This window comes from Neolamprologus brichardi, chromosome 7 (genome assembly GCF_056152115.1).
Source record: "Neolamprologus brichardi isolate AB-2024 chromosome 7, ASM5615211v1, whole genome shotgun sequence".
NCBI classification, from domain to species: Eukaryota; Metazoa; Chordata; class Actinopteri; order Cichliformes; family Cichlidae; genus Neolamprologus; species Neolamprologus brichardi.
The window spans coordinates 65,205,285-65,217,186 of record NC_142110.1 but is presented as its reverse complement, the minus strand read 5'-3'; the positions used below and the strand labels follow the sequence as shown (position 1 = coordinate 65,217,186).

Genomic DNA, 11,902 nt, shown 5'->3' with positions numbered 1-11,902 from the left:
TAGTACTTATATTACATAGATACGCAGTTCTGTAGTTGTATTACAATATTAAGATTTTGTTGATTAATTGTTTTGGTCATGTTTTAGTAAAAAAAAAAAATTCTATAATAATTAAAAAATTAATAAAGTAGGAAATAATCCTGTTAGGAAGGAATGAAAACATTTGGAAATGACAGCTGATAAATTAACAATACATGAAGGAAGCGGGAGGGGTCCTACAAAAGTCCAGTTTGATGCTTTTAGTTGTGTCATCCAATTGCTTTTGAGTCTGTGGCGCAACCCATCAGTGACAGGAAACAGGCCAGCAGGCTGTGTGTTTGTTGTCAGTGAGTTTATTAGAGAAAACAGAAGAGCACTGTGTGTGTTTGTGTGCATCTTTGTTGGTCCAGTCTCAGTTTTTCCAGCTAAACATGCTGCAGATACTTCTATTGCTACTGCTGTCATCCACGGTAAGTTACACTTCAAGGCTAATGATTTAATGTAGTATTTTAGGAGAAAACGTTATTTGAGTAGCCCGTGAACAGTTCCTCAGGATTTAACCTGCTGTACCCACAATCAGGCTGACAGCCAGAGTCAGCGAGTGTCGGGCTACAAGAAGTCAAATGCATGTGTGTGCCAGCTGAACTCCACCATGTGGATGTTCCCTGCTCAGAAGTTTAAGTACGTGTTGGAGGAAGTTCACACTTGTGAAGGATCTCTAAATAACCTACAAGAAGAGGTAAGAACTCATGTAGCATTATTTTACTCACTTCTGCTACTTAAGCAGAAGTACTAGTTGCAATATTATTGTTTCATTATTTATAATTGTATTTATTATCACGTATACTATATATTGGTATGTATTTTTTAAATGTATGTGTTACTGAAGTTTATATTTTCATATCATTCCTCTGCCACCTTCAACAGAATTATTATTGAACACCAAAAAGATTTGTGGGATTCATATTGAAAACTAGAAAACCTAGTTCGTATTGTTAAACATACATTATTAGTTGGGATTTAAATACACAGCCGAGGTCCACTGTGTTTTATTTTTCAGTTATATTCCACATTGGCCTTTTGGAATCTTTTCTATAAGTACCTCCTTGTTTATTATACTCTTATGCTGAAATTTGATATGATATGAGAAAGTATGCACAGTAAAATTTGTACATTAATATAATGTAAAATAACCACTTTTCATAACCATTGCAATGTTTGATATTAAATATTTGTTTACATTTTAATTTCAGGTGTATTTTTTTTCTTATAGGAAAAAAATTGATATTTGGACAAAATGACAGGAAATAATTGCCTGTTTAAAAAGTAAAAACACTAAAATACCCACAGAATTGATTTCCGGTTACCATTAATTTTATGTTATTGTCTGCCAGATAATATTTCAACTTCAGTCTGGGATCAGAATATCACAGGATTTTTTTGTCTGCATTTCTTGCAGCTGACGTTCTCCAGCCAACGTCTTCCTCTGATCCAGGATCAGTTTTCCAACTTTACTGCTCGGCTGGAGCCCTACAACTACCTGCATTTCAGGGGCCTGTATACAGAACTGTCCCTGCGCCAGCTGGGCCAGGAGCTCAGCCAGTTACAGGTGGACGTCGATGTGGTCCACAGCCAGCTTAACAACTCCGAGACACAGAAACTGTCCAAAGAGGTAGAGCTAAAATAACAAATGGCAGCAAAATGCAACAGAAAGAAAAGATTTAATGTTATACTATGTCAGGTCACATGTGACCTGTTGTGATGTAACAGAATTATCAATAAAATAATATTATATCCATTTCTGATAGGCTGATAGACTACATAAACATGTAAACAAGATGCAAACAATAGACATGCTTAACATGAAGACTGTGAAGGAGAAACTGCGCTACCTAAAGAATAAAGTGGAGACCTGCAAGTCAATCCCCAAAGACTTCAGAGGTATGTGTGTGTGTGTACATGTTTAGATATCTTTGTGAGGACAGAAAATTAACATGCTGTTATACTTATGCGGACGAAATGCCCGTTCACACGACTTTGAGGCTCAAAATGTGGTTTTAGTGTCAGGGTTACAACAGGGTTAGGGTTAGGCATTAATTTTTGATGGTTAGGTTTAGACTAGGTGGCTGGGGAAAGCATTATGTCAATAAGATGTCCTCAATATGATATGAAAAAACTGTGGGTGTGTGGGATTGTCAGCGAGAGACAATTATCAATTAATTCGTAATAATCAATTATTCCTGAACTCAGTATTTCTCTGTGATTGGGGTATTGGACTTTCTTTGTATTTTGATTCTACCTGTGCACAAGAAAGGGTGGAGAAGATCTAGCACGTTAGTGTCATCATTACTACTTGCATTTCAGATTTTTGTTGTCGGTACATTTCATGAATGTCAGACTGGAAATGTCAATCTATTCCACCCTGACTAACAAAAATATAAATAAAATGACCCCATTGTGTTCAATGTCAAGAGTTTCCATATACATCAATGATGCATTCTTTATAATATATATTTTGTCTTTATTCTTTCCTCTATTATTTTAATAAATAATAAAGTGTAATAAAAAAATATGACACTGGAAGGCAGGACAGAGGAGGAGGCAAATGCATCAAAGAGTGGAAAGAGAGTGTGAAGGAGAAGGGGAGTATTTCTGGATAGCATAGAATGTCTAAGTATATATATACATGTATGTGTGTGTAGAGGTGTCATTTTGCGGTATCTGTGGTGCATGGAGGATTGATTGACAAGGAATTGCAGGGAGTTAAGGGAATAATGTACATAAAAGTTGGAATTGAGTAGCGTGATACCTTCCACAGGCTTTGGAAGAAACCTGAGTGTTAGCGTTTTGGCCACAGGTATGTTAACTATTTGGAACCACAAGTGGCTCTGTTTGGATGACAGTTGTGAATGTTAATAGCAAAGCTAGTAAGCTGTATTAGCAAGAACATGTATGAGTGTACTGCTGAGACTCATGTCTCAAAAAAAAAAAGTACAACCTCTGTCATAATAAAAAATAAATATATATCTGGTCCTCAACCAATTATTTTAAGACACAGAGATTCCACAAATCTTGTAGATTATTTGGATTTAACTTTGTAAATCTAAGCCATGCTGCCATGTTATTTTTAGAGAGAAGAGGCTTTCTCCTGGCATCTAGTGATGGGTCGGTCGCGAATGAAGTGGCTCTTAGAGCCGGGTCTTTGACGTGAACGACGCGAGCCGGCTCCTTATCGCGAGCTGTTGGGTTTTTTTTTCTTTCTTTCTCTCACCCTCTCTCTCACACTTTTTTCCGCTTCACTCCGCATGCGAGCCTTGTACTTTACGCTGGGAAGAGGGGGAGGGGTGGTAGTTACACTCAGTAGCACAGGAACAGAGCGGGAGGGAGAGAGAGAGAAAGAGAGCCAGGGACAACGTCACATTACAAAGGTATAGTAATCATCCACAACTATTTTCAGTTGCAGATGATAAAGGATTCAGAAAGTTTATTCATGCAGGTCCATATGACAGAGAATATACATCTTCTTTTTGTTTTCATATTATAATTTATATTTAATTGTGTTGTGGTTTGCAGTGTTTTGTGTTGTTTCACTTAAAATTTGTAAAAGGAAAAAGCTGAAAATTTAAATAGTTAAAAGTTGAAATGTGATTAGTTGGTTTTTGTATTATATGATTTATTTATTACATTTTATGTGGAGTGAATAAATAAAAGTATATTTACGGTGGCCCCTACAGACAAAACACATACAAACTTCAAATCATGTACAAACTCTGAAGTACGTACAAACTCCAAAACACGTAAAAACACGTAAAACAGGTAAAAACTCCAAAACACGTAAAAACTCCAAAACACATAAAAACTCAAAACACGTACAAAACACAACAGAAGTGCTCCAGGATGCTAGGGGCAGTGTTGAGCTTTTGTTACCTAGTGGCTACACAAGCCAGCAAGTACCAACGACCGGATTTGATGTGTGGTAATAACAGGTAAATGAACATTTTTTTAAAAAATTATTTGACTATATATGAATGCTTGTGTATAAATACACAAACAATACACATATGCTTTCATGCTTTGAATTGTGTAATTTAAGTGATCTAGGTAGCTCTGTTTTGGAAGTTCAGTTCATACTAGAAATGTGTTTTGTAGTTTGTACGTGTTTTGTCTCTAGGGGCCACCGCATATATTTATATATAAACATATATAAATAAAACCACTTTTTTTTTACATTAGTAATTCCTTTTGTGCATAATTTTATATTATTGTTAATAATAAATTAATTAAAGCAACAAAACAACCTGAAGAGCCGGTTCGGAGCCGAAAGAGCCGGAAATCCCATCACTACTGGCATCCCTTTCAAACAAGTCATGCTAGTTCAGTCTTTTTCTAATGGTCAGCCTCAAGTGGTCATTAGAGGAACTGCAGTTAGGCACTTAAGCACTGGCCTCAGTTTTAACCCTGAAATTTGCTACATGAAGTAACTATTACTGTGAAAATGGTTTTATCATTGTTGTGCTTCACAGTGTATTTTCTGTTGTTCAATATGCAATTTTTTTTACCCTAGCTAATTTAGCTAATTAAATATATTTATACAGGAAGATATTTTTCACATGTTCAGAACAGATAAATCTCAATAAACAAGTGAACCGAAGCTTCCAGGCAGGTTGTGAAAACAAATTGTATTTTTATTTCACTAGTTATAAGATTGCACAAAATTGCTTGAGTTAAGCCTCTCACACGGTCTTTCTGGTCATTCAGTTAACAAGATGTGGCACAGAAGTTTTTTTTATGCTTCTTTGTTCCTTGCAGCTGAAGATATCCAGCCAGCGTCTCCCTCAGATTCAGGCTCAGGTTACCTCCTTGACAGCCAGGCTGGGGACTTACAAGTACCTGCACAACCAGGTAGGGCTGGGTATGTTCACTCATTTCTAGAATCGATTCAATTCTGATTCACAAGGTCCCGAATCGATTCGATCCACGATTCGATTCGATTCAATTCAATTCGATTTGAATCTGGGAAATTTTGACAGTCAGAAATATTATAATTCAGATCAGTACATTTACATATGTTTGTATCTATAAAAAGGAAGCTGACACACGCAAGACTTTATCAAAGGTGTGAGCATCACAGCAGATGCCTTTGTGTCAAAGTAGCTGAAGATAAAACAGAAAAACATGAAGGTTTTCCTGGCCTGGGATTTTATAAAAATATTCTGCAGTACATCAAAAACGAAAGAAAACCATTAATCAACACATGAACATTACCTCTGAAGTTACAGCGGTTTTATTAGAGACACTGCTGAGCGTTTTGCATTTTGCATAATTTTAAAAAGTTTAAATTTGTTCAGTATTGAACAGCAGAAATTAGGTTTTCTTTTCGGAAGTATATAAAACGAAAAAAAAAACAAAAACGTCGGCCGACAGCGCTGTAAACAACGGTAGACTTGTGCGTAACAAGCAAGCGAATAATGAAGAAAACAGTACAGAGAGAGAGAGAGGGAGAGAGAGACAGGGTGAGAGAGAGAGAGAGAGAGAGAGAGCTGTGCATCGTGGTGGAGGCAAAACAGTAAAAGTAAGAGTGAATACATGACGATGTTTATGTGAAGCGTAGTTGGGATCTTCTTTTGCTGCTGGTTTGGTCAATATTGTTTGGAGAGACATCAAACTAACAGCTTTAGAATCGGCGCATAAAGGACGTGAACACAAAGCGCGGACCCGCCGACAGATCAGAATCAGCGAGCTGTCGGCTGTCGGCTTGTGAGAAAGGCGATATCTAACTGATTCTGATCCGCAGGTTGCACTGTGTGTTTAAGTCTTTGTGCAGAATCCGTGTACCTGCTCTCATTTACTGTCTTAGCTGTTTGGTGGTTGTTGAAATTTTGTGAGGTTTCACCTGAGATTCTGGCATTTCGGGCAAAATAAATTTATATTAAAAAATCGATTCAGGATTTTAATGAATCGATTTTACGTTATCCAAGCCAGAATCGATTTTAATCGATAAATCGATTATAAAAACCCACCCCTACAACCAGGGCCTGTACTCTGCTCTGTCGCTGCGCCTTCTGGGCCAGCAGCTCAGCCAGCTGAACAATGCACAGACAAAGAAGCTCTCCAAAGAGGTATTGTGAAACTGCAAGTGGAAACACAACACAATAAAAAAACAAAAACAAATCTGTAATACAAGAAATATGCTACAATATATCAGTCACAAGCTAGAACAAGAAAAAATATGAAGAATGAGAATTTTTTTTATTACATTCGATTATTATTATTATTTAACCTCTGTTAACACTTTACTGTTTATGGGCTCAGTCACCAACTTTGAATCATATTGAATACAAACTTAACTCTGTTTCGTATATTGTTTTTAAATGTTGAATGAAACCACACACTCATAACCAGCTTGTCAACCACAGAGTTCCTACACGTCATTTTGCAACCAGGAGACACCCCCTGCTGGTCATTAAAGAGAATGCAGGTTTAAAACTTGCACACTGGATTTACCACTCCGACTCAGAAGCTATGGCCATGTTTTAGATATTTGGCTGTTAGTTTAACTGGTTAGTATTAGCTAGTGTTATCTCAGAAACAGAAACAGCAAGAGCAAACATCAGGCATAAACTGAGGAATAAATCCTCATGTTTTAAACTCTCCACTGCTTTACTCAAAGAGTCTGTTTTACTGTAATCTCTCAGTGTGTGTGGCACTGAAACTGCTGCAGCCTAGAAAACTTAAAAACCCTTAGTGTTATTAACCTTTCATTTAATCAGTTAAGAAAAAAATATTCTTCATGTGTGTGTTTGACATGATATTAAAAATATGTTTTTTCAGTCTGACAGTTTTTCCAGTGTTTTTTATGGTGGCCCTTAGAGGCCAAACGGACTGCAACTTCAGAAAACACTTGCAAAAAGAAAAATGCTGCAAAAAGAAAAAATGCTGCAAAAAGAAAAATGCTGCAATAAGAAAAATGCTGCAAAAAGAAAAACGCTGCAAAACCACACACAACACAACGGAAATGTTTCTTGGGAGACAATAACCGGACGGACCAGTTGCACGAACCAAAACATGCTAACAAGTGCAGTGGGACTGGGAGACACTTAAAAGAAGTGGAAGCGGAGCGGCCAAAGAGTAAACTTTCAAAAGTAAGTTCTGAATATTATGTCACTTATTTATGTTCAAATGTTTAAGAATGAGGAACATTAAAACATTACTGTTGGCCACATGCCGGCAAAGTTATGTGACATTAGCGATGTTTGTACTTTCAGCGTTTACTTTGTTTTAATACCTTTACTTTATACACCGTTAGATAGTCGACCTTAATCTTACAGAGAATGTGATGATTTTGTGGATAATTAAAGTCAGTCATATATCCACAAACACAACAAGCTGAAAGTCAGTGATGCTGCTCGGTTTGCAGTCCTGAATATCACGGCACAAGCAGGATTCACTGCACTGTTAATGTTAGCTATGTTATATTGCTGCCTCTGTTCGGTGGTGTCGAGCAAAACGGACTTTAACGTGTGTTTGAACGAGCTGACGGTTCACTCGTTAAGCTGAAAGAAAGATGCTTTAATCACAGAGTCACACACGTGTCCACTGTACCATCTGGGAACTCTTCTTGTTTTGTAATAACACAAACACTAAATCCTCCTTCTTTTGTGCTGTTTTGTAGCAGTGTATACACCTGAGACTGTCACCTGTCTGTCTGTCCTGCACTCTCTCTCTGTTTCTTTCTCTCTGATTGTGGAATAAAAGTATGAACATGTGTTTATAAGTTACACTTGTGTTTTAATCCTGCAGCTTATCACACATTTGATTTCCATGTGTGACAACTGCAAGTGTCCAGAGTGAGGACAGACTGAGGGACCCACTGCTGCACATCATCTGTGAGGCTTTGCACCCCTGATGATCCACCAGGACAAACTCAGCAGTGTGTGAGGAAGAGGAGGAGGAAGAGCCAGCAGCAGCTGACAGATGGAGAGAATAGACAGACTGTTCCCTGTTTGTGAAGGACTGCTAGAAAAGTTTAACATAACTAATTGTCTGTCCTGAATCAGTCTTATTAGGTAATTTTCAAATAATGTTATCATCCCAGTGTTTTCAGTGTGGGAGAAAGTACTCAGGGCCTTCAAGTTACACACTATGAAAGGCAGCAACAAGTTTAATGTTCAGAAACCTAAAGTATGTATCAGCAGCAGAATGGAGCTAAAAATAATTGTTTGTTTCAGTTCTATGAAGCTTTGAGTATTTTGGATCAGTAGCACTGCTGTGTTTGTTGCATCATATTGCTGTAATTGTTTATATGCTTTATATATTCTGAGGTAAGTTGATCTATAGTGTTACATCATATTCTATAAGGATGTTGTGTGTTTGACTTTCTGCCCAGTTTGACCCATTTAGCAGAAGTCAGCCTTTTTAAGGCTCTGATATCTATTCTGTTATGACTTAAAGCAGTTATGACATGGTCTGATTTTCTCACCCAATAAAGGAATATTTAATATATCAGTCTACTCTTCATTCTATCAGAAACAGTTATCACAGCTTGTACATTTGCTTTTTCCACACATATATAAGCATTGAGCCAAATTTAGTAATGCCAACATATTAAAAGAACAATATTTTTCTCTTATATATAATACATCTATAGATACACTGTCACAGATACTTGTCTTTAAGATTTAAGGTGATAGGAAATATAAATAAATGCAACTTGAATGTTTACTGAAGCTCAGTGTTTGGCACAGAGTTCATGTTCACTGTTGTAATAACTAATAATGATTAATATAATATTGGCCATATTATATTTACATTACCAAAGTGAGATGACTTTAGTCTCATGAACAACATTAGCTAATTGTTATTTACTAACTAATCTTAAATGACTGTTCAGTACAGAAATGAAGCCCAAAAATCATGTTTTACAGTCCTGTGGTCTCAGCCTCAGATACTTATCAAATCACACAAAGCTCATGTAGAAACAAATGTACAAAATATGTTCTCCTTCATTTCTGTCAAACAAAGCTGTATGAAAGGTTTCCAGATGTTAGTATCATGGTTGCTAGGCAACCTGGGCAGCGCAATGGAGGCTAGACGTCCCATTTCACAAGCCTACAAGCCTCGCACTTCCGGCCTCAGCGGTCTTTGAGTACGCGGCCCTTGAGGACCGTTAAGGCTGCGTACTTTAAGGCTGCAGACCCCGAATTGGGACAAAGCCCCTGAATTGGGATACAGCCATACATACATGTTTTGGTTCGTGCAACTGGTCCGTCCGTTTATTGTCTCCCCAGAAACATTTCCCTTTTGTTGTGTGTGCTTTTGCAGCGTTTTTCTTTTTGCAGCATTTTTCTTTTTGCAGGTGTTTTTCTTTTTGCAGGTGTTTTTCTTTTTGCAGCATTTTTCTTTTTGCAGCATTTTTCTTTTTGCAGCATTTTTCTTTTTGCAGCATTTTTCTTTTTGCAGCATTTTTCTTTTTGCAAGTGTTTTCTGAAGTTGCAGTCCGTTTGGCCTCTCAGGGCCACCGTAGTTTTTACTACAAATATATTGCAATGCTTGTGTAGAGGGAGAAGAAAAAAGTTTCCAAAGCATGTACCCAGCCTTTCGATAACAATCTGACACTGTGTGGAAATAAAAAATCCTAATAGAGTGATTCACCTCTTTGTCTGTTTTACACATACTAAAAATGTATTGACATACAAGCATTTGGTTTTCCAGTAAATAATTCAGTCTATATAGAGGATGTTTCTTTTTTTAAATTTCTGATGTCATCACTTGGCATTCCTTCTGATTTCTCTGTTTCCAGGCCAGGACAGATACTGCCTTAAGGGCCTGATTACCAACATCAGTGACCCTGTAACAACCAAGCTCAGTCCTTATGGTAAGAGCTACATCTCTGGTTCATGGGGCAAACAAGCCCAGATGGAGAATGAGGACCAGAAATACAGCTATTGGGTTCAGCCTCTGGCAAATAGCCACATCTGGGGCAACACTCTACGTGTTTACCAAAATTATGAAGATTTCATGGCGTCAACAAAACACAAAGACTTTACATTCGCTCCATCGTACAGCCATCCCAACGCCATTGAGGGTCCCAGTGCTGTGCTGTATGGCGAGGCTCTGTATTATAACTGCTACCGCTCTGCAGACGTGTGCCGGTACGACCTGGAGGCCAACGAGGTCAAACGGGTGACTCTTCCAGGCACCGGTGTGGGTTTCAACAACAAGTTCCCCTATTGTTACTACGATTGCCGGCTCAATAGTGATGTTGATTTAGAGGCAGATGAAACAGGACTGTGGGCTCTCTATGCCACTCTAGGTAACCATGGAAACCTTGTGATCAGCCGCTTAGTTTGGGATGGTGAGACCAAGACTGTCAACGTGACACAGACGTGGGAAACGAGGCTGTTCAAGAAGGCAGTGAGCAACGCCTTCATGGTGTGCGGTGTGATGTACGCGGCTCGTTACGTTAATGAGTACCGGGAGGAGGTGTTCTACGCCTTCGACACAGCCACAGGCAAAGAAGACAACTCACTAGCAATACCACTGGAGAAGGTAGCTAAAGCAGTGGCTAGTCTGAGCTACAATCCCACCAACAAGCAGATCTACATGTACAACGATGGATACTTGCTGGCCTACCAGGCCCAGTTCTGATCATCTGATCAAAAAGTTAATGAAATATGATACAGCAACAAAAAAGCAATGATTTATGATGCAAATGCTAAAGTTATATCATATAGACTATTAAGATTGTTCTTCTAACATAATGTACTTTAGTAACACTGAATGGAAACATCAGCTGAGATCATAATAAAGTCTTTGGTAACAATAAACTTAGATTGATCTTTTGCTGGCCTTATTTCACACAAAAAAATGTTTTTGTTGTTATTTGTGACACACAATCACATATATATTGATTTTACTTGACAGCTTGCATCGTTTGCATAGTGAGTTTTGCTTTCTTCCTTGATCATTAACAACAAACTTCAAAAAAAGCTTGGTTCCAGCAACAACTTATAGGGTGAAAAACAGATCAAAGTCTTGTTCGTCTGCATAATGCTTTGTTCATTCTCTGTTATTATTCTCTGTGTCTGTGTTCCTCAAGCTTCGGTCCTCGAACAGATTCCTGGGATTTTGAGGGTTCTGCACATTATCTTAGTTGTTCCTAGGACTGCACTCTGGACAGAGACCTGCAGTGCTGTGCCTACAACCTGCTAGAGCCACTCTTCTAGTTTAAGAGTTACAGCTCATAATGTTCCTAATACCAATGGGACCATTTTGGACCTTTCACATCTGTTCCTGTTGTTCCTTCAGCCTCTCGTAATTCTCATTTTTCCCATGCTCCTTTTTTTCCTTATGTTGCTGTCCTGTGGGATTGCTATATACACCTCAACTGTTTCTGCTTCCTTTCAACTACCACTATGCATGGTTGGAGATGGCAAACGGGCAGATGTCTCATGTATGTGCTCTTCAAAAAAGTTGTGTAGACAGTTGGCATAAATGATCTGAATCAAGGTGCAGTATAAAACAAACAAGAAAAACAACCTTATTTAGACCTGAGACTCATGAAAAGGTAGACTTGTAGATTGATAATGATAATATGGAGCTTTGGATAAAGATGATAGGGCTCCTTCATTTATAAGATCATAATATTTGAATAAGAAATTTGGTCATTCCTCTGAAATAAGCACAATTTTTAGAACATTTAGAACAGGCTGACATCCTCTGGTAGGCCCTGTGATTACTGCCCTGCACCATGGTCCACCATAGGGACCCTGCACGTTCACCCTGAGCACATATAACAAATGTGAAAAGGCCTGGAGAAGCTGCCTGTAACATTGTTCAGCATGACCGGTTTGGTGGTGGGTCAACTATGGTCCGGTACACAGCAAATCCAGCATGTCCAAATTAACACTGTCAGATTTGATTT

The 11,902-nt window shown here is 38.1% G+C and overlaps 1 protein-coding gene across 1 annotated transcript; it reads left to right on the top strand.

The window, feature by feature from the left end:
* The first annotated feature begins 378 nt into the window (after positions 1 to 378).
* On the top strand, positions 379 to 10,884 carry LOC148102313 (olfactomedin-like). The gene is made up of 6 exons (XM_087844559.1): positions 379 to 449; positions 560 to 718; positions 1,439 to 1,651; positions 1,788 to 1,920; positions 4,789 to 4,881; positions 9,779 to 10,884. Exons 1-6 carry the CDS (start codon positions 411 to 413, stop codon positions 10,624 to 10,626), a joined length of 1,485 nt encoding a protein of 494 aa, XP_087700685.1. The 5' UTR covers positions 379 to 410; the 3' UTR covers positions 10,627 to 10,884.
* The last annotated feature ends 1,018 nt before the right edge of the window (positions 10,885 to 11,902 follow it).

Coding starts and splice junctions, on each gene's coding strand:
- LOC148102313 (XM_087844559.1), top strand. CDS start 411: ATGCTGCAGATACTTCTATTGCTACTGCTGTCATCCACG. Junction 1,921..4,788: donor AATCCCCAAAGACTTCAGAG/GTATGTGTGTGT, acceptor TGTTCCTTGCAG/CTGAAGATATCCAGCCAGCG. Junction 4,882..9,778: donor ACAAGTACCTGCACAACCAG/GTAGGGCTGGGT, acceptor CTCTGTTTCCAG/GCCAGGACAGATACTGCCTT.